This window comes from Maylandia zebra, linkage group LG6 (assembly GCF_041146795.1).
Source record: "Maylandia zebra isolate NMK-2024a linkage group LG6, Mzebra_GT3a, whole genome shotgun sequence".
Lineage (NCBI taxonomy): Eukaryota > Metazoa > Chordata > Actinopteri > Cichliformes > Cichlidae > Maylandia > Maylandia zebra.
In genome coordinates this window covers 20,505,213-20,527,815 of record NC_135172.1, presented here as the reverse complement: position 1 = coordinate 20,527,815, position 22,603 = coordinate 20,505,213, and the positions used below count along the sequence as shown (strand labels likewise).

Here is a 22,603-nt window from a genome sequence, read left to right as displayed (position 1 = left end):
CATAAAGATTAATACTAAAATATCACATTTTTTAAAATTAAAAATATATACTTACTTCCAGTTTTACCATTGTTATTGTTTGTTTGAATTTTCATGAATTACATAAATGCTTTGTTATTTATTTTCATGTTAAAAATATAGAGAAATGTGAAACTGAAAATCAAAGATGTACTCTAAAAACCATCAGGAATTAAAAAATGATTAACCGTATGTGACACACATATGCTTCTTAGTTTCCTGCAGCACGCTGTATAATTCTAAGCAATCACATCCAAAAACTCCAAGCAATCATGTCTGTGTTACTTAGGTTTAGTGTTTCACCACAGGGTGGCGTTAATGTCTCAGCTTTAACCAGTTCAGTTGATGGAACTCTGTATTTGGAGCCTTTATCTGGTTAAAAAAATGTAACTTTCAAGCAAACTGTCAGGAACGTAGGCTGATAAAGATGTAAAGCGCTTAGCCAAAACATTTCCATCTCAGGCGTGGCCTCTTTATTTTGTCGACGCAACCCAGATCAAACTTTGCCACACAGACTGCAAAGGACCAAAGCAAAGTCTTCCGTGTTTGTAACAGTGGTGTTATGTGTTCTCTGTCTTCCCCTCTACAGACCTCTGTCCCCTCGGAAGACTTCAGAGTGATTAATATTGGCAAAAGTCTCTCACCAATCAATTATGAAAGTTTGAATTCGTTGAGGCTGAAACTGATGTACAACACAGACTCTAGCATCACAAAGTAAGCCAACGATAAAAGGGTATTGTGTCAGATATTTTAGATTATAAGATAGAATGTAGACTCATATATAATTGGTTTACACAAATACACACAGAGCTTAATTCACTTTAATCACTGGAAAGTCTCCCCCGTTACATTTTCATTGTAATGTGTGTTTCGTTTACAGTGACGTCATAGTTCAGCTGTCGTCGACGGCGTGCTGGAATGCCAGCTTCTTGGACCAAAGGTGCATAGACCTCACCTGCATCAATATGAGAAATACACAAATAGTGCAGTCAGGACTTGTTTTATATTGGAGCACGGTTGCATGTATTAATGCAAAAACCTTCAGTGGAAGACAAAACACCACTGAGCTTACATTTTTCTAAGAGCTTTTCTAAAAGCTTACAGTGCTAAGAGTATTAGTGAATCTACATAGACAAGATATTTTTTCTTTAGAAAAGGTACTTCATATAAATTAGATTTTGCTACTTTTACTTAAGTCAGACTTGTAATTTTATTTTCACCTTTAAGAAAAAGAAGACAGTGTTGACCTTGAGGAGGAAACATTTAACAGTTAATAAGATATAGCACCAAAATGCGAAGTGTAAAGAAGAGCTGAAATAATTAATTAAGAGGTGATAAAAATGTTTAAGTTCCCACCTTAATAGTGCAGGATTTAGTCAGTATTTGCCAAACAAAACTTGGATGCATGCATACCATCTGGATGACAAGTTATGACCAGATATTTTATTCTTCGTTCTCCGTCACTGTCTGTGTTATTATTAGAAGAAGTGTTTGATTTCTGCAGGTTGAAAATGTGACAATGATTTATGTTAGACAGGCACGACATATTTAAAATAGTTAGTACAATTATGTGCTGCACGTGTGCTACGTCTGTATCGCTACTGTGCTGAGCCAAAAATAGCACATGCTCAGGATATTTGGCCTTGGTTCAGGCAGGTGACAGATGGCACAAACTGCAGTCGCGCTCGACATCAAAATTGCAGTTTTTCCACTGAATGCTGCCACAGAAACTCTCCCAGTATTTTAGGACAAAAAAGGGCACCACAGTCCCCAACAAAGGTTTAAAAAAAAAAAGGAAACAAGAAGGATCTGTTAGCGTTTTATTAGTACAGATTCATCACAGAGTAACTTCTTAAGCCCTTCAGGTGTGTGCCATAAATGAAGGAAACGCATGCCGTGTGATCAACTCACAAAGATGTACTTTCTCTGTCAAATACCCTCAAATCAATGCATATCATCTTATCCAGCTGATTGTCAGGCCTGGGAAAGATGCTATCTGTTTGGTTAGCGAGATCTGTGCGAGTCCATCAACCTGTGTGTTGACATCATGATGTATGTAGGACAAACTAATCAGCAGATACTTATCGCGTCCTGGGGATGAGTTGTAGAGGTCACCGGGTTGGAAAAAAAGGCCTCACAGACACATGCGTGAAAAATGAATCTTTCAAAAACTGAAATGCCACAGGAGGTAAAACAAATAGTAACATCCATCATAAAGTAAGTAAGTAGTGCATATGAAATACAGGAGGACAGACTTGTACTAATTGTCTGACTAAATGGAAATAAATGTTAGTTTCTGCCTTAGTTAATAACATGAAAACCTTCCCAAAAATGTAGCCATAAAAACTGTATTTGTATCTCCTTTTATTAGGTACAGCTGTGGGATTTGCTGCAGTTGTTCAGAGCACATCCATGCACAGGAAGTATTAGCATCACAGTTGGGACCCAAAACTGCTCAGATGGTGCTTTAAGCTCAGAGAGTTCTCTGAATTTAATGGGTCATTGCTGTGACTCAGTAGTTTTGTAGCACAAACCGCTGCACCATCTGCAGCACTGTTTGCTCTTTGACAAACAGTCTCCACAGGATCACGTCTAATCTGACTGAGTGGTAAATGGTAAATGGCCTGCATTTGTATAGCGCTTTACTCAGTCCCTAAGGACCCCAAAGCGCTTTACACTACAGTCATTCACCCATTCACACAATTGCAATGGCAAGCTACGTTGTAGCCACAGCTGCCCTGGGGCGCACTGACAGAGGCGAGGCTGCTGGACACTGGCGCCACCAGGCCCTCTGACCACCACCAGTAGGCAAACACGGGGTTAGTATCTTGCCCAAGGATATTTGGCATGCAGCCAGGAGGCAGCCTGGGATCGAACCACCGACCTTCTGATTAGTGGCTGACCTGCTCTGCCACCTGAGCTACAGTGCTGTAAATAGTTGCCATTAGGGATCAGTCCACTGTGTCAGTCAGTATTTGTCTTGTTGTGCCTATAGGGAAGGAAGATGGCATTTACAGATAGCTAAATCTTTAATGCTCAGTGTCAGTGATATGTTGAGGGTTGTTTAAGGCGAAGCAGCGAGTGTGTTTATCAACTGGTTCTCACTCTCGTCATCTCCCAGGCAGAAGAAGAGATCTGCTTAGGGATAGACGTAAATACATTTAGGCTGCATGTATACTTAACCATTGCTTATATTGCAGTGAGTATTATCACACCTACCTAAAGGTGACTCACAGCTGACTTGCTGGATGACAGCTTGGAGTAGACCTGTGTTTAATCCAAAGCAACTTTCCATCAAAGCTTTATCACGAATTCCCTGAATATGAGCTCTGTTTTTTATCCTTTGCTGAGATCTCACTTATATCTTTCTTTATCTGCTTTCTCTCAGTGATGATACCCATTTCAAAACCAACCCAAAGATCCCAGGCATCGATCTCAACTCTGTCAGAATGCTGTTTGAGACTCTGAGCAAACCAGCTTTCTCTGAACTCATGGAGCAGGTACTGCTTCTAACCTCCAAACCCAGTTTACTGTATGTCTCTAAGGACACATGGTGCATGTGTTTGATAATGGCTCCTGTTGTTGTCTGACTTTCTTTATCTGACCAGAAGCATGAATAATAATGTGTATGTGTTAGTCCCCATAGGGAAATAGTTCCTCTGCATTTAACCCATTCACCCAGTGAAGCAGTGGGCAGCCACCAATGCAGCGCCCGGGGAGCAGTGTGTAGGGACGGTACCTTGCTCAGGGGTACCTCAGGGTAGCCGTTCAGTGGAGTTGAACCCCCGACCTTCCGATCATGGGGCCACCACTCTACCTACTGAGCTATCCCTTGTATACTAAAGAAAATAGCATACATGTTTTGGTTTACTCTAATCACCTAATCAATTACCTTTTAAGCTATTACACATAAAGTGGATTCATAAGCAATGAATGTAATGTAACTGTCACCAGACAAAGCTGGTGAGAGCTGTGAAAGATTTAGTGTCAAACAGTTAATCTCAGGAATTGAAGGAGTTCTGCGTGAATCCTAATGAACCCCTGTGCCTCTGGCTGTAGATGTTGCTGCTGAAAATCAGCTGCTCACTCCAAATTAAAACCTCATTGTTTGTATGTAGGTCACCAACGTCTAAATCCATAGTGATTGTCATAGAAATTGGTATCAATGAATGTGATAGAAAGTGATTTTTGTCTGAAACGCTTTGTGTTTTGGCTCCTTAATGATGCAGGTTTAATACATGCAGGGTTTGCTTTGTAACCATTCATTTGGTGGAATAAAAAAAGAAAAAAAAAAGAAAATCTATGTTTTGAAAGTAAATCAAGTTCTGCCACAGATCCATGGCACAAAATGGAGAACTGGTTGACGACTCCTAACATTGGCGCACTAATGTTATGTTTGGGACTGAAGTGGCCTCAGTCTGATTGATGCAGGCTGAGGCCTCTTTCCCCAACCACTAAATAACCTCTTGCAAAATTTAGCAACTGACGTTTTATCGCTGCTGCCTCGTTCATCCAGCTTGTTTGGAAATATAAAAATATCCCATCACATTCAGCTTGTTTTTTCTTCTTTTTTTTTTAAAAACAGTAAAACCCTAATAATTCTCTGACTGCATTTTGTCTCTAACATGAATCTTCTTTCTCTGAGCAGTGTAACTAAACAGAGGGTGTAATGTCTGCATCCTCTCTCTCTTGTTTAGGCCACCAAGAGTTTTGAGAGCCTGCTGATCCCTCAGCTGCCACGCTCCCCTCCTGATGTCGAGGCCATGAGGATCTACCTCATCTTGTCAGAGTACCCGGCCCTGCAGGACTCCAAAAACTACATCCGCCTCACTATACCCCTAGCAATGGCTATTCTGCGGCTAGATGCCAACCCCAGCAAAGTATTGGGTATTACATTTGCACGACCACACTGAATACAGTTTTTCATTCAGATTTGACTTTGGGAGATAACTGAGAACTGTGAAGCTCAGCAACTCTGTGCTATGTCCCACCATGTTAAGCTTACGCTGATGTTTAGAATATATCGGTATCCTCGTCCATATCTGTGCTACGTGTCCTTCGTCAGCAACAGATAAAAAAACACCACCCGGACAACAATATTTTCACAGCATCTTCAAACATTAGAGCCTGGCTCATATGGATTTTTGAACTCACTACTGATATTTGAGGAAAACTAGGGGTTTTAACAGAGGTAAAGGTCAGTTACTAGCCCGTCTGCTAGTTTAGTCTTCACTCTGTGGCCACATGAATCAGTTTAATAATAATAATGTTTGTTTTTTTTCTTGATGGGTCTTGAAAATTACTTTCGTGCATTTATTTTAAATATTTGGATGATATTTCATAAAATGTTGTTGACACTTTCAAAGATATTCATAGTGCTGCTGCAATAATACAGACAAGTGACAAAAGCGCTCTGGAGAAAGGTTTGTTCACCTCTGCACATGTGACCGACTGCTGCGTAAAACTGTTCATGCATGTCTGGTCTACGCCACACAAACATACATTCACTGGCCATTTTATTAGTTACACCTTAGACCCCTTTTTGCTATCAGAACTGCTTTAATACTTCATGGCATCGATTTAACAAGGTGCTGGAAACATTCCTCAGATTTTGGTTCTCATTGACACAGTAATGTCACACAGTTTCAGCAGATTTGTCCATGATGAAAATCTCTCATTCCATCACATCGCAAATGTGCTCTGAGATTTGGACTGTGGAGTCCATTTGAGTGCAGCGAACTCACTGCTATGATCAAAAACGATGAGATGATTTGACATTTGTGACGTGGTGCGTTATCCTGCTGCTTCCTCAGAAGGGACAGTACACTGTGTCATAAAGGGATGGACATTATCAGCAACAGTATTCAGGTATGCTGTGGGCTTTAAACTATGCTCAAATGGTGCTAACTGTCCCACAGTGTGCCAAGAAAATGTGCCCCACACCACCAGCCTGAACTGTCATTACAAGGCAGGATGGAGCCACGATTTCATGTTGTTCATGCCAAATTTGAACCCTGCCATCTGAATGTCACAGCAGAAATGGAGATTCATCAGGCCAGGCAAGATGTTTACAGTCTTCTGTCTGAGCCTGTGTGAACTGTGGTCTCAAATTCCTGTTCTTAACTCTCATAAGTAGCAACTGGTGTGTTCTTCTGTTGTTGTAGCCCATTTTCTTCCAGGTCTGACATATTGTGAGTTCAAAGATGCTTTTTTGCATACCTTGGTTGTAACGAGTGGTTATTTGAGTTCCTGTGCCCTTATTGTCAGCTCGAAGCAGTCTTGCCATTCTGCTCTTTGGTCTTTGGCAGCAAAACATTTTGAACTACTGCTCAGTGGATGGTTTCTCCTTCTCAGGCTATTTTGTGTAAATGGCCTGTAAATGGCCTGTATTTATATAGCGCTTTTCTAGTCCCTAAGGACCCCAAAGCGCTTTACATATCCAGTCATCCACCCATTCACACACACATTCACACACTGGTGATGGCAAGCTACATTGTAGCCACAGCCACCCTGGGGCGCACTGACAGAGGCGAGGCTGCCGGACACTGGCGCCACCGGGCCCTCTGACTACCACCAGTAGGCAACGGGTGAAGTGTCTTGCCCAAGGACACAACGACTGAGACTGTCCAAGCCGAGGCTCGAACCGGCAACCTTCCGATTACAAGGCGAACTCCCAACTCTTGAGCCACAATCGATGTAAACCCTGAAGATATTTATATGGGAAATTCAAATTATATCAGCAGGTTCCGAAATACTCACACCAGCCTATCTAGCACAACAACCACGCCACGTCCAGAGTCACTTAAATCATCTTTCTTCCCCATTCAGTGCTCAGTTTGAACTTGCGTACATCCCTAATTAGTTACTGCCCTGTGGTTGGCTAATAAGATATTTGTGTTAACAAGTTGTTGAACAGGTGTATCTAATGAAGTGGCTTTAAATTATTTAAGTGCTAAAACAGAATGTCTGTGAAGGTTCTCAGTCATCCAGGTCATCGTAGTCAAAGGAGCTTGCAAAGAAAAGCGTCTGGACTTCTTTAAGTTACTTGAAGACGTTTCACCTCTCATCCGAGAAGCCAGAGTTTCGGGTGAGTAACTCATCCGAAACTCTGGCTGATTGGGACCCACACCCAGTTTCACACCTTGGCTCAGGCGATTAGAGGATCATCAGGGGGTTCCTTTTGTCCCTCTGTGGGGGGGTTACTCCCACTAGGTTTATATCTGGGACTCTCCACCATTTGACCTTAGAACTGAAGAAGCGTCTCGGATGAGAGGTGAAACGTCTTCAAGTAACTTAAAGAAGTCCAGACGCTTTTCTTTGCAAGCTCCTTTGACTGCTAAAACAGAAGCATTGCTATTGTGTAATTCCTGAAATTCCAATACATCATAGAAGAAACTGACAACCTCAGTGCTACTTGAGTCCACCATAAAATATCATGGTGTATTTGGTTGAGGTCATTTATTTTCCTCTCCTTTTTATGTCTCTGCAGACAACTGGTGGTGTATCGTGGATGGCAGCGTGTTCACCCGAATGGTCGACATGTACAAGAGCATTGTTGTCTTTATGCTAACAGGAGGCAAGACGGTGCTCGTGCCCATGTTCTATGAGAACTATTTTCTTGCAACTCTTCGGCTGCTGGAAAAGCTCCACAAGGTATTCACAAACGACACTCGCCGTTCTCAGCTGTGCTTGTTCGGCAATACAATCCAAGAAGGAAGTGTTTGTGTCACGGTCAGATGGTTCTCGGTAATCTGTAGTCTGCCGTGTACTGTGACATTTCCTGGAGATCAGCAGGTTTTTGTTCCATGTTACCAGGTAAACTTGAAGGCACAACACGTGGAGTACAACCGCTTTTACATCCCAGACATCACCAGCCTCGTGGACATCCAGGAAGACTACCTCAAATGGTTTCTGAGTAAAGCTGAGATTGTGAGTGCTGAGTTTGGGATAGGTTTTTGGGAAGGCATCTGTGTTTGTCAGGTCTGTTTGTCTCTTCTTGCTGCCCACTTGTTTCATAAACAACACTCGGGCATTGGAAGGAATTTAAAAATCTCTTCGTTTCTACTTTTAAATGTCTTTTTATTTTTCAAGTGTCAGGTTTGATCAGATGACTTTTCTTTCATTCTCATTTTTAGAAAGTGGGATCATCCCCTTCACAGGTAGTTTAATTAAAGACTCAGTTATTAAGATAAATGATAATAGATAAATGTGATTCATTTAAATGGTGATGGTTTATTAAGCATTCATTCTGTTTTCCCTGCAGAGTGACTTTCCCGCAGTAAACCTGTGTGCCTACCCGTTCATACTGAACGCAAAAGCCAAGACAACCATGCTGCAAACTGATGCTGAACTGCAAATGCAGGTATCCGCTGCTGACAGACTTTATGTGTCAGCAAATGTTTCTTAATTGTTCTCGTTCTCATGTGAACATTGTTTCATCCATTTCTCTCCACCCGTGTCCGTTACCAAGATGGCAGTAAGCGGTGCAAACCTACACAATGTCTTTATGCTGCTCACACTGGAACCCCACCTCGCTAGGAACCCTTACCTGGTGCTCCATGTGCGCAGGAGCCATTTAGTAAGCGACACACTACGTGAGCTCACCATGTACTCTGACGTGGACCTCAAGAAACCACTCAAGGTGAGAGGCAGCACTCACCGGAGGCGTAACTTGGACAAAGCGAAGATTTGTTTTTGTTTTTCATCTGCTTCTTCCTCCCTCCAGGTGATCTTTGATGGAGAGGAGGCCGTAGACGCAGGCGGCGTAACTAAAGAGTTCTTCCTGCTGCTGTTGAAGGAGCTGATGGATCCCGTGTACGGGATGTTCACTCATTACAAAGAGTCCAACCTGCTCTGGTTCTCAGATAAAGTGAGTTTCCCTGGTTGACAGTTAACAGGCAGTGGAATTAGTATGTTAAAGTATTTATCGAGTATATTTAAATATAATTAAGTCTAATTTTAGCATATTACCTTCAACTTGAAGCATTACGGTGAGCCGCACTGCTGCAGACAGTTAAACACGAAGCTCTTTTCCAACTGCTGCACCTGCTGTGAACAGGTTTTAATGAATGAGTAGTTGCAATGTCTTCAAATAGGAAACTTCATCTTTTGAGATGGTTATCCAGAAGAAAAATGATACTTAATCTGGAGACTGTGTTTTAAAACATCAGAGACAGCTTATTTATTTATTTAGTTTATGGATAATTTAGAAACACACAACTGTTTAAGTAACTTTGGATATGAACTAAAATCATCGGTTAATTCCTAATGCACAACAGTGTAGCACAGCTAATCCATGCTTTACAGGGGTTATTGCATTTCAGTCACAAAGCTGAAAGCTGCATACAGTGGTCCACTTTTTTTTTTCTACCTCTGAAAGAAAAAGAAAAATACTGTGACTCTGCAGACTGAAACATATTTGGACTTGCTGACAATAAGCAGCCTGTGCTGTTGGCTTTTAGCTCAGCTGTTTTCTGGGAAGTAAAGCGTTTAGGCTAATAATGATATTATGAGATCTCAGTGACGTCAGAAAAGAAATAAGATTTAAGTAATTAGTAAGCATACTGCTCCTGTGCTGTGTGTGTAAATTGCACTCAGCCTTGTTTTAGGTTTGAAGCATCTTGTCTGGGCTGTGTGGGGTCCAGCCTAATTTGCCCCTTGGAGATAATGTCTCTTTGACATGCGCAGGATGGACGAGTCATATCTGTTGCTCAAAAAGAGAAGTCAGTGTTTCAATAAATCCACTGACCTTTTCCTTTCAGTTTGAAGCCTTTCAGCTTTCTTTTGTCTGGGTTTGTTTTTTTGTTTTGTTTTTTTTTTGGACTAAAGAGCAGTCGGCCTATAATTGATTACCCGAATGTGGATTGGCAGTTGTTTGACTGCTGCTGTTTTTTCCAAGAAGAAGAGCTGCTGTTTCTGCAGTTATACACAGAGATGCTGTATGTCAGTGGGAACACTAAGGTTTACAAAACACTCACCTCTATAAGGGAGCTCGTCCCTCAGCCTTGACCGTCATGCTGACTGAGATTGGAAACAACATAATATTAGCTCTGTTCAGTCAGTCACCTCTCTGTCATTCAAATTAAGGTCAAAATCACCCCCCCCCCCTTTTAAACTAACTCTTTGTAAAATTATTAAGTAAAAAAGTAAGAGGTATTTGCATGAGAGTAGCATTTATTTTATATAGTCCAAGATTCCTTTTCTGGCACATAATTATAACACACAGTTGCAGCCATAGTGATAATCTAGAAGATGTCAAGATTTTCTTTTGGAGTGAGACAGAAGGACATGATTAGAAATGAGTACACCAAAGGGACATCTCAGGTTGAGTGGAGACAAGAGATGGTTTGGACATGTGCAGAGGAGGGACAGTGAATATTGGAAAAAGGATGTTAAAGATTGAGCTGCCAGAGACGAGGAAAAGAGGAAGACCACAGAGAAGATTCATGGATGTAGTGAAGGAGGACATGCAGAGGGTTGGAGTGACAGAGGAGGATGTCAGGGATAGAGTGAGATGGAGGAAGATGATCTGGTGTGGCGAGTTGCGCTCGAGGGGTGGTGTTGTTGGTTTCAGGGTCCACTATGTTGTTCCAGAATATCTCAACTATTCGGTAGGTTAATGGTTGGTGTATTTTTAGGCACATACTTAGCGATCATTGGATGAAGCCCACTGGTGATCTACTGACCAGCTGTTTGTTTCAATTCAAACAACTGTCATGGCTGCCATAGCCTCTACAGACTGCTTTGTGTAGATGAGTTAGTGAAACAGCTTCATCAGCTTTCTTGTGTTTTTGTGCCTTGTGATACAACATACAGTCTCTTTCTTGCACGAGGGTGTAACCATTGACATCCTCACATCTGTCCATTGCCAGTTTTTTTCATTTTGTACAAATCTGGCTAACTCTTCCAAGTTTTATCTTTTTTTCCCCTTCTCTTCAGCGTCCTTATACTCATCATAAAAATTCCCTTTTAGCACACAAACACAAACAATTTTCCTTGTTACTAAAGCTGATTCTTAAGTGTGATTTCACTAACTCGTCTACACAATTTTGTAGAGGTAATAGAAGCTTTGGCAGTTGTTTACTTTAAATGACAACTTTAATCTCCATATTTTGGCTTTATTCTATCCTTATGATAGCATATTTACCTCGAAGCTCTGATATCTTAGAGTTAAGAAGAAAGGTACCTTTTTCATATTTGTATAGTTCTGTGAGTGTGAATTTACTGCTGGTGTACCGTATAACATTTTTCAGCTCGTGGGATGTGAGAAATTGTCGAGTTACGTTGAGCCAGCTGACATGATGCCACCAAAGACTCTGCTCAGATTTCAGCCACAGAGAAGTGGTAAAAGAAAGGCAACAGGAAAATAATGTTTCTGCGTGCATCTCCAGTGTTTTGTAGAGCAGAACTGGTTCCACCTGATCGGGATCATCTGCGGTCTGGCCATCTATAACGCCACAGTGGTGGACCTCCACTTCCCCCTGGCTCTCTACAAGAAGCTGCTCGAGGTGTCACCCACGCTGGAGGACTTCAAAGAGCTCTCACCCACCGAAGCCCGGTAAACATGGCACATTGCAACTCACCATTTATTTTTAATTCATTTTTTAATCTATATATTTATTTATATATAAGGGTTAATCTGTACTCTGAGTTGGTAAAGACTTAAAATAATGAATGAAAGAATTCAATTTTTGATCAAACTTAGCAGAACAGTCTTTAAGTTTTAAGAAATGACATGACATCCTTAAAGCATAAAGAGAGATAACTGTGGGATTAGTGGACTTCCAGGGGAATAGGATGCAACTGAAGAGACCTCTTAGGTGAGAGGTCTTCAAAACTTAAGTCAAGTTCTTTTTCAAGATCCTTCAACTACCACGACCTGAATGACTGAGGACCTACACAAACAATAGGAAGAAAGATCTCACCAAAAGCGATGTTTGCATGCAAGCAAGGTATGTTTGGGGAACAAGTGGAACCCCCAAATATAGCAATGGAAGTGGTCAGTTTGTTATTGGGTTCCTAAAACCTTCCATAAAAAATTATGCAGTCTGAAGCAAAAGACAAACAAGGTGAGGCATGACATCTGGCACATTGGTCCATAATGTTGGGGTAAGTTCTTGATAAATAAGACCTTGAAAAGTGGATTCTATATCTTAAATAGTGTAAGTTGAAACCTGGCACAGAATCTAATCTGGAAATAAAGAAATAAATGGGACAATAAAATAACTTGAATGCCTCGATTATGTCACAGAAGATAGGAGGCATAAGTAAGAGCACAGGGTTTTTTTCAATAACGGCATCGCAGACTTAAAATGACTTAAAATGAGACTTCAAACTGAGACTGAATCCTAAGATTGCGCGTAAGAGGAGGGAACTCACAGATTTTTGCGACCTACTGTGTAGCATTTGTATTTCTGGGAGTTAAGGTGCAAAATATAAGGAGGAGAATATTTAAATCAAGCACGAAGTTTACAGTTTTGGGTTTTTGTGTATTTTTCTTAATCACCTGTAAAACTAAACACACCTGTTAGGTTCAAGGTTCAAGCTTCTTTATTTGTCACATGCATAGTTATACAAGTATAACACACAGTGAAATGTAGTGAATGTTAGCACTATTTGGTGAATGCACTCAGATGCTGTTTTGCTCTGTTTAATAAATCTTGCCCTAATAGGTGATGGAGAGTAGATTAGAGAGGCAGATGAAGAAAAGGATGAGCGAGATTGAATCTCAAGTCTACACTCGGCGAGTGAAGCCGGTCGATAAATGTATGAATATGTGAAGACCGATATATAAAACGTGTAAATTGTTCTAATAAAGAAAGTCCCAATCTGGGGGCTTTACTGTCCCACAGAAACAAAGAAATAAATTGGTGCAATGATTTTAAAAAATGCCTGGAATAAAAAAAGATTATGACTCCATTAATTTTAACCTATTAGCAAGAAGAGAAGAAAGTCTGGACACGCAGGGCTGTCAGAGTAAAGTGATGATAATATCTCAGCCTTGGGCCAGCGACTTGAAATAGTCCTCCTTTAGAAGGATGTTTACCTTCATCGGGGTTAGGATCAAATCTGCACCCGGATGCCAAATCCGTGTGCCACTTGTTTACATAAGCAGTGTTTTTGCTTTTCAGAGTAGCAGTGAGATTGTTTGCCACTTCATTGAATTTAGAGCAGGAACGGTCAGCATTTCCGTTCAGCCTAATTGTCTCCAGTCAACTATTGATTTTGCGATTATCCATTGAATGTGATTACCGATACGTACGGGCTGCAGCAGCCTGTTGCTCTCGAGACAACACCATCTTAAAGGACACTACATCTTAAAATGTTTGTTCTTATTATTTTGTCTGTCTTTTTGAGCCGTTCAGCTTCAACAGGCTAAAGGCAGCACAGTGGAGACAACACACAGATAAGAAGCAGACACCAGCTCTGCTTTCTGATAAAACATTGTTTGATATTTTCTTTGTACTGTGACCTCAGCCGAGTAACTTGGGTCAAATTGCAAAACAATAATAATATATCCCCTTTGGCTAATTAGCATTTCCGTTGGCAGCCCATTTGTCCTTCCTGTTATTGGTGGTTATAACATCTAGCATTTTCTTTTCAGGAAAACTAACACAACACTCCCTGTGAGTCATTTCCTATTATTAATAATTCACCTCTAATCTGACAGAGCCTGTGTTCACGATTTGTTTCATCTACGGAGCTGTTGGAGCAGCACGGCTGATCCCTGGGTTTTCAATGTAAAGGTCAAACGTGGATAGAGTTGAGAGTTAAATACAAGTATAACACCAAAGAGCTGCAAAGAGTGTTACCGACAAGTTCTGTATTACTACAGCTCCAAGCAGTGACTATAACACTGTGTGTAACACCATAATACAGTTTTAACTTTCCTTGTTTTGCTTCTGTCTGCTGAGCAAATGACAGTTTGAGTTTTCTGTGTTGGTTTTTATGAGTTGATTTCTTTGTTTCTCCAGGAGTTTACAACAGCTTTTAGACTATGAAGGAAGTGACGTGGAGGAGACGTTTCTTCTCAACTTTGCTGTAAGTGTAACTTTTTATTTGTTGATTTTTATGCCACGTGTGTGAAAAAGGCTGGTGTTATTCTTTATTTTGTTTATTGTTAATATGTTCCTTGAAGTTCTACGTTACAGAATGACTCACGACTGTTCGTTCTTTGTCGCCTTGGTGGTATATTTTGGGTCATTGTTGTGCTGGAAGACACATCCATGACCCATCTTCGTTGTTCTGGCTGAGGGACAGAGGCTATATTTTACATTACATGGCCACAGTGGCCCCTCATTGTGTTGAAGTCGTCCTGTCCTTAGCAGAAAAACAGCCCCAAAGCACAATGGCTTTACCTCCCTGCTTGACTATGTGGATGGTGTTCATACTCAAAGAATCTCGTATTTCAAGTCAAGTTGATGTTAAAGAGTCTGATCTTTGGTTTCGTCTAACCGCGGCATTTTCTCCCAAGCCTTCTCTTGCTCATTGGCAAACTTAAGACTGGCCGTTACAAGTGCCATCTTGAACACTTCATAGGTGGTGAAAGATTTTCAGTTCATTACAACGTAGCATATTGCCAATGGTGTTCTTGGTCCTGTCTGCCAGTTTTGGGGTGATGCATCACCCTCATCCCATAGGGCAGGCTTTTCATGGTGATCAGTTTATATTTCTTGCATTTCCAAATAATCACACCAGCATTGTCACCTTCTCTCCACGCTTCTTGCTAATGGTCTTGTGGCCCATTCCAGCCTTGTGCAGGTCTACAATCTTGTCCCTGATGTCCTTTGATGGCTCGTTGGTCTCCCTCATGGTGGTGATGGAGAGGTTAGAATGGAAGAAATTGATATTGTGGACACGTGTGCTTTATATACATAACAAGTTTGGATCAGGAGTCTCTGTAATTGATTGACATACATTTTAATCTGTGTACCACACAGGCACTAGGGTGTTTACCTTACAATATGAAGAGCCTTGAGACGACTGATTTGGCGCTATATAAATAAGACAATTGAATTGAATTGATCCTCTGGCTTCTACAATGTGGGGTTAACTGAAAATGAAGTACAGCACATGTTAAGGGATCCTTGGTTGTAAAGATCTGTGATACAGAAGAAGGGCCTAAAACAGTCTTTGACTGCAGAGGAAAATATGTGTGTGTGTGAGGTTTAGCTGACAGACGGTTTTGGTGTTTGGAAAAAACCAAAAAACAAAACTGGAGCATCACAGGACTTCTTTAACTTTAAAATGTTAAAAAAATAAAGCTGCAATTATCTTGTGCGGCTTGTGCACTTTTGCAACGTAAAAAAACTCCACAGTGAGTCTGTTTGTTGTGCTCATGTCTTAGATCACCAGGGAGAACTACGGGATGACAGAAGTCAAGGAGCTGATTCCCGGAGGAGAGAGCGTCGCTGTGGACAAAAACAACAGGTTTGGTGACTCGACAAATCAAAAAAACGCACACTGAAAATTTAAGCTGACTTTTCAGCACGTTTCAGTCGGTATTTCAGGAGGCAGAGCAGGTCACCTACTAATCGGAAGGTTGGTGGTTCAATCCCCGTCTGCTCCGGTCAAATATACTTGGGCAAGATACTAACCCCAAGTTGCTCTCCCATGCATCCATGGGAATGTGAATGTGTGTCAATGCTGGATAGAAAGCACCTGCAGGGCTCTCAAAATTTCAAAATCCCTGGTAGCCCTTCGGGCAGGGACTCTTCAGTTTTTGGTAGCCAAAAATAAATGTAAGTAGCCCGAATAAAAAAGAGAGCAATTTTTTTGATTGATGTTTTGTTTCCTGTTTTGTTTCCTTTACAATATTATACATTAAAGTATAATATTGTAAAGGAAACAAAACATTAATCAAAAAATTGTTGAAAAACAAATTACAACATTGTATAAAAATTACAATCATCAACTCAAATACTTGGTTCTAATTGAACAGAAATTTCTATGAACTTGTAAGAACTGTGTAGGACATGAATCAGTCTGTGTCAGATCCTGAATTTGAAATTTCCGCTGAAGTCACGGGTAAGAGACAGTGGAACCAAGATCTAGGCCATTTGCTTTTTGAAGTTTGCAAAGACTGCTAAATTTTGCCAGTGGTAGTTCACTCTTTGCAACATAGTACGCTGTTCTAAACAGATTTTTCAGGTTTATTTTTAGTATGTTATTTGCAATTGGTGTTTGTTCTGGGAAAGATATTGCAGACTGAGCAATAATGCATTTCTTGCATTTCTCATGGGTTCTAATGGGGGCCTTTCTTAAAATGACTGGTCCCAGTAACAAAGGCGCTTGTCGACTCAGAAATCGAGAGAAAACCAACAACACACCCGGCAGAACATTATGTTATTTACACGGGTGCACATAAGTGGTCCGCATGTGCGCATTCGCTGTCAAAATAAAAGACTCGCACCAGATAAGAAGTTGCAACGCGCGTTTGCGTATCTGATTGAGGAATCACTCATCTTTGGAAAAGAGAGTTTATTACAGAGAAATGGCTCTTTCCAAAATAAAAGCTATACTATACGCTTCTTCTGGGCTATATTCTCAGCAGCATATTGTAGCGGGTCAGGGCTGTTCGGGGTTCTGTTTGTACAGTTATGTTTTGTTTATGTTGCCATAGTGACGGGTGACGCCCTCTCGCTGCGACGGTGTGTCCTTCCGGGGTCAGAGGGCGCCCTGTGTGTTGTTGTTGTTGCTGTGCGGTTGCCGCGCTGAGCAGTTAGCTAGCGGCAGTGTTCTTCTGCAGATGTCAATAAACGGCTGTGCTCCCTGGCTAGCTCACGGGAAGCAAGACCAAACGACACCTCCGTCTCCTCGTTGTCTGAGCTCGCCACATTGGTGTCAGAAGTGGGATGATGGTGGCACCCCATGTTCTGACCCGAGTGACTTGGTGCGCCAAAAGAAGGCACCTGGACATTTGCAAAGTGAAAGCAAAAAACAAGCGCAAATTCAAACGCGATTTCAATATGTCACATATTGACAGTGGCTCACCGATGCAAATGACATAATTACCCAGCTACATTTCCGAAAGAATGCAAAAGCATTGACATATATTTTTTCCTTCCTATGATAGCCCGACGGGCAGGGCTGAGATAGATTTTGGTAGCCCGACTGGAAAAATCGCTAGCCCCGGGACGTCGGGCTAGCGATTTTGCGAGCCCTGTGTTACAGGTATGGCCCTTTAAGGATGAAGCCTGATGGGAAATGTATTCGGGATGTGTGTAGCGGGACTGCCTGGTGTATGTGTGAAGAGAGAGAGCGGAGAAGGGGAAAAAGTAACGGTTAGCTACAGAAGAGACGAAAAGAAAATAAATAAAAGGAATATAATAACTCCCTCGACAGCCAGAGTTGTGTCGGCGATGCTCGCTGTGAGTAAACTGTTTCAGCCACTGTACGCGGTGTTCGTGCCTTAGAGAAGAAATAAAGTTCGGTGAAGCAGTTTCCTATGCCTCCTTCTATCTTTTTGCTAGCGGAGTTGACCTGTATAGTAAGCTGTTGCCGGCTACGAGTCAGTTACGGAACCTTCAAGTAACTGCCAGAGGTTTCCTTACTACGGTTCGGGGCCGCGGATCTGGCGCGGTAACACCTGTATCTGATTGAGGAAGCACTCATCTTTGGAAAAGAGAGTTTATTACAGAGAAATGGCTCTTTCCAAAATAAAAGCTATACTATACGCTTCTTCTGGGCTATATTCTCAGCAGCATATTGTAGCGGGCCAGGGCTGTTCGGGGTTCTGTTTGTACAGTTATGTTTTGTTTATGTTGCCATAGTGACGGGTGACGCCCTCTCGCTGCGACGGTGTGTCCTTCCGGGGTCAGAGGGCGCCCTGTGTGGTGTTGTTGTTGTTGTTGTTGTTGTTGTTGCTGTGCGGTTGCCGCGCTGAGCAGTTAGCTAGCGGCAGTGTTCTTCTGCAGATGTCAATAAACGGCTGTGCTCCCTGGCTAGCTCACGGGAGGCAAGACCAAACGACACCTCCGTCTCCTCTTGTCTGAGCTCGCCACATTGGTGTCAGAAGTGGGATGATGGTGGCACCCCATGTTCTGACCCGAGTGACTTGGTGCGCCAAAAGAAGGCACCTGGACATTTGCAAAGTGAAAGCAAAAAACAAGCGCAAATTCAAACGCGATTTCAATATGTCACATATTGACAGTGGCTCACCGATGCCAATGACATAATTACCCAGCTACATTTCCGAAAGAATGCAAAAGCATTGACATATATTTTTTCCTTCCTATGATAGCCCGACGGGCAGGGCTGAGATAGATTTTGGTAGCCCGACTGGAAAAATCGCTAGCCCCGGGACGTCGGGCTAGCGATTTTGCGAGCCCTGACCTGGATAGGAAAAGCATAGAAAAAAGTGCTGGTGTGAATGAGTGAAGCTTTATAAAAAGCTCTTTGAGTTCTCAGAGTAGAAAAGCTCTATATAAGAACCAGCCCGTTTACCAGATTAGATTTAATTTCATGAACGTTTCCATTTTTTCAGTGCTACACGCTCTGTCCTCTCTGAAGGAAGAAGCAAAGACTGTGAGATTTTACTTTTTTTTTTCCCCGCACAGAGATTATAATGCGCTCATGGAGCCAGCAGCTTGTGTCCCATTGTTGGAGCTGAAGGCCACGATCTGTGCTGCACACACAGACACAGTTTTTTAGATTCACTCACACCGTGCTATTGCGCCTCATTTCTAGCTGCTGTCCTTGTGCCAGTGGCACTGATTACAGCGTTATGTGAAGGAGTCCTCAGAGAGAGAGCGTTTGGGGGCGGGCGGTGTCAACATGTCTGGCTGCTGGTGCTGAACAGATGGCGAGAGCAGCAGTAACACAAATTGTTTCTCCAAAATCCCTTCGACACTCAGATATGGAACTAGAACAAGAGGAATATTAGATTGTGGTGTTAAAGCAGCATCTCATACCGCACGTTTTATTTTGATACTGAAGGTTACTTTATCAGACTGATGAATCCTGCCTTTGTTTTTGTTTCGTTTTGTGTTGTGTAAGACAAGTTTGGTGTTTGCAGGGCTTTGTGACCCCTGTGGGTGTGACTTGCTTGGCTGGGAAGACTGTAGCATTGGTCTGAAGCCTGTATTTATTAGCTTGTTGACGTGAAGCAGTTGTGTGCGTGTCTGTGCGCTGGTTTCCTATATGAGAAGACCTGCTTGTGTATTTCTCTCAAATTTCAGGAGAATCAGAATCAATCAGAATCAGAATACTTTATTAATCCCGAGGGAAATTAGGGTTACAGCAGGCAGTACGCTAATGGCGCATGCGCACTTACAAAGGAACCTTCTGACCAACTGTTGGAGCATGTTGGTCCTTCTGTTGGTACCTTCCCTGTTTGAACGGGGGTTTGTGGCAGCAGCTGCTACACAGAGTCCTCGCTTTCTAAATGAAACGACATCATTACTTTCTGTGTGTGTGATCAGGGAAAAGGTTTTAAAAATCTGGTTTCTCTCTTTTTCTTCTTTCTTGGAGTGATTGCTCGAGGATTGCGCGTTCCTGAACATTTGAGTTAAAGTAACTGGTTTCTTCTGAATCCCCGACATCTGATTCACTTTGGGATTTTTAACCTGTTATTTTGAATCTATTAAGATGCTGTTATGCACTGTGTGTGGTTGGCTTGGGGTTTCCTGTTGTTGTAGCTGAGTACATGTCTTAGACAGAGATAGCCTGAGTGAATATAAAATGTATTTATTACGGGGAAAGAAAAGTTCTTAAAACCTAATTGCTCCCTAAAACCAATAACTAGTTGTGTTACCAGTTAATAGTTATTAATGCTTGTGCAATCAAGTGTTTGTAATTACTGGCAGTGAGTGTTTCACATCACTGTGGAGGGATTTTGTCCCACTCCTCTTTGCAGAACTGTTTTAATTCAGCCACACTGGAGGGTTTCTGAACGGCCTGTTCAAAGGACACGACAAAGCATCTCAATCAGACTGAAGTCTGACTTTGACTAGTGATGGAAAGTGACAAATATGTTCTGCTTTCTTCTCCCTTTTGTCTTTGACATGTTTGATAAATGCATGGATCTCTGTCACTGACTTTAGTGCAGTAGTTGCTCAGCCCAAACTAAAGCTTTCCATTGGTTTCCCAAATTTAAAAATAATGTTGAAGCTGCACATTCCTCTCCTTCAGTACAGTAATTTTACTTTTAAGCATTCATTTCAGAGGTCTTAAAATAGATTAATGTTAGGAACTCTGTTTAAATATAAGTCTTTCAGGGGATTTATTCAGCATTTTGTGTCCTGCTTCTGTAGTTTAGCTTGGCACAGTGAAAACAAATCTGTTTTAGTATTTACACATATATTGACGCACTCACAGGTGGCTCCAGCACAGATGAAGAGATTAGAGGTTTAATCTACCTAAGCAACTTCTGCGCTAAGACCTCACAGAGGTGTAAACAAAATTAGAGCGGGCTGGATGAAGAGGACGTTGATGAGTTCCAAGCAGGTTTCAAGAAACAAACCAAAAAAAAGCTTTGAACAGACGGCTCAGACAATGTGAACACACTCGGATTCAGACACAATGAGAGAGGAAGAGAGTGTTTATAGTCCCACTTTGACATCTGAATAAATAAATTTACTGAACCTATTTGTGTGTGTGTGTGTGTGTGTGTGTGTGTGTGTGTGTGTGTGTGTGTGTGTGTGTGTGTGTGTGTGTGTGTGTGTGTGTGTGTGTGTGTGTGTGTGTGTGTGTGTGTGTGTTTCAGGAAGGAGTTTGTGGAGGCCTACCTGTGCTACGTGTTCTCAGACTCGGTGGGGGAGCAGTACTCTGCCTTCTCCGCTGGTTTCCTGAAGGTGTGTGGTGGTGAGATCCTGTCTCTGTTCCAGCCCTCCGAGCTGATGGCCATGGTGGTCGGCAATAATAACTACAACTGGGAGGAGATGGAGAAGGTCAGTGTGTGGTTTAATCATCTGCACATGTACTCCGACTGCTCTGATCAACTTTCCAGCTCAGGGTCAGCAAAGCCTCTCCTCACTGTGTGTGTTTTTCTTTTTTTGTTGTTGTCATTGTTGGATTAAAATCTTGAATCCCCTGCAGTACAAGTGTTTGCAGACCAATAGTTTATATGTGAAAGATTTGTTCAGATGCTGCATTTAAAAAAAAACAAACCCTAAAATCCTTGTCATCGACCACAGGAAAGAATGATGTAGTTTTTAGCTTTGTGTTTATATAACCAGGGAACTGCCTCGCTCAGAATAACCACTGCAGCCATGCCTGCGGCTCTACATACCAGCCTCAGTGAATGATAGATGTTTAGCTTTAGCATCGTAGATTAGAACGGTAGTGAGAAACACCCTCAAACATTACTTCAAACCATCACCTCAGGCGGTGCTACATTGTACCTGAAAGATTAATTATAGGTGTTTACGTCTTTAGTAAGAAGCAGGAAAGAAAAGGCTCTTTCACTGGTGTAAGACACAGATACCGGCGAACCACGTTTGGTTGTTGCGATTGTCTTTTTACTGGATGCAAAAGAAAAAATGGAACAATAAGTATAAATTCTGCAGTGCTAAAGCGACAAAAAAAATTGAGTTTGACGCAGTATTAGCAAGTTAGAAATCAAACTTCAGGAGATATTTCTGTAGTGTGCTATTCCAGTGTCATACGGTCATTTGAGAGTGTCCTGAAACATCCATCCCCCCTGCACCACTTTCTGTTTGAATGTCAGCGCAAGGGCAGATGTTTCAGGACATTAAAAACATGAACCAAAGAATTTTTTTTATCCAAAACTCATAAATACACTTGTAGTAATGTGCAGTTTTTAAGAGAATCAACTGCAATGAATGCCCATAGAGTGTGAAGGATTGTTTGGGATGATGGGTTTTTACTTGTGTACATATATTTACTTTATATACATATTATTTTCAAATGTTTGCACTGATAAGACTGCATCAAAATTCATTGCACATGTGTAATGATAATAAATAATTTATAGATTTAGTTTACTTTTTAATGTTTCAGCTGTTTGTGGTTTACCAATCTTGTACCTTTAGTTGCAAAATACTAAAACGTGTATTATGTTGTCAGAAATATTCTAAATATATATTCACAAATCATCATATTAGGTAAGTTAAAATTTAGATTGGATGGTGAAGAAAACTGTAGATAAATCTGATCTTTTCTGAAAGGCTCGTTCTCGTGTGTTTCGTGTTATTCCTGCCAGATGTTGAAAAGGCACACCTCTGGATCATTTAATATGGAGGCGAATAAATGATTTAGAAACTCCGCTCTTGTGGGTTGTTGTGACATTTGGCTTACTTTGCAGCTCTGGATGTGATCATAAACGGTATGAGCCAAAACAGTTCTTCACATATTTTACCCGTGACTTTATCTCCTGTGTCCAGAGGTCCTTTTTGTGCAGATTACAACATCTGCACAGCAGATTGTTTTGTCAGATGTCAAAAAACTGGGAAACTGATTTGTTTTGTTTTTTAGGCCAGTAGTTGCAAAAATCACCCAGATTGTTGCACGTCTCTGAGGACTTTATTTCCTGACTGATAAGGAACTAACATGTTTTCCACAAATCAAATTGTTTACTGATGGTAAAACAGGCTTTTAATCTCCAAATCTCTCCTCTCTTTCTACA

The 22,603-nt window shown here is 41.5% G+C and overlaps 1 protein-coding gene across 3 annotated transcripts in view; it reads left to right on the top strand.

Annotated features, from left to right (window-relative positions):
• Window positions 1-22,603, top strand: part of herc3 (HECT and RLD domain containing E3 ubiquitin protein ligase 3) — a 35,681-nt gene that overhangs the window by 11,406 nt on the left and 1,672 nt on the right. For all 3 annotated transcript variants that reach the window (XM_004549362.4, XM_004549361.4, XM_004549363.5), the window contains 14 exons: window positions 608-732; window positions 899-958; window positions 3,407-3,518; window positions 4,716-4,905; window positions 7,508-7,671; window positions 7,834-7,947; window positions 8,154-8,177; window positions 8,282-8,380; window positions 8,489-8,659; window positions 8,744-8,887; window positions 11,409-11,575; window positions 13,992-14,058; window positions 15,365-15,447; window positions 20,723-20,906. In XM_004549362.4, the coding sequence (XP_004549419.1) occupies window positions 608-732; window positions 899-958; window positions 3,407-3,518; window positions 4,716-4,905; window positions 7,508-7,671; window positions 7,834-7,947; window positions 8,154-8,177; window positions 8,282-8,380; window positions 8,489-8,659; window positions 8,744-8,887; window positions 11,409-11,575; window positions 13,992-14,058; window positions 15,365-15,447; window positions 20,723-20,906 (1,704 nt within the window). The remainder of the gene's footprint in view (window positions 1-607; window positions 733-898; window positions 959-3,406; window positions 3,519-4,715; window positions 4,906-7,507; window positions 7,672-7,833; window positions 7,948-8,153; window positions 8,178-8,281; window positions 8,381-8,488; window positions 8,660-8,743; window positions 8,888-11,408; window positions 11,576-13,991; window positions 14,059-15,364; window positions 15,448-20,722; window positions 20,907-22,603) is intronic.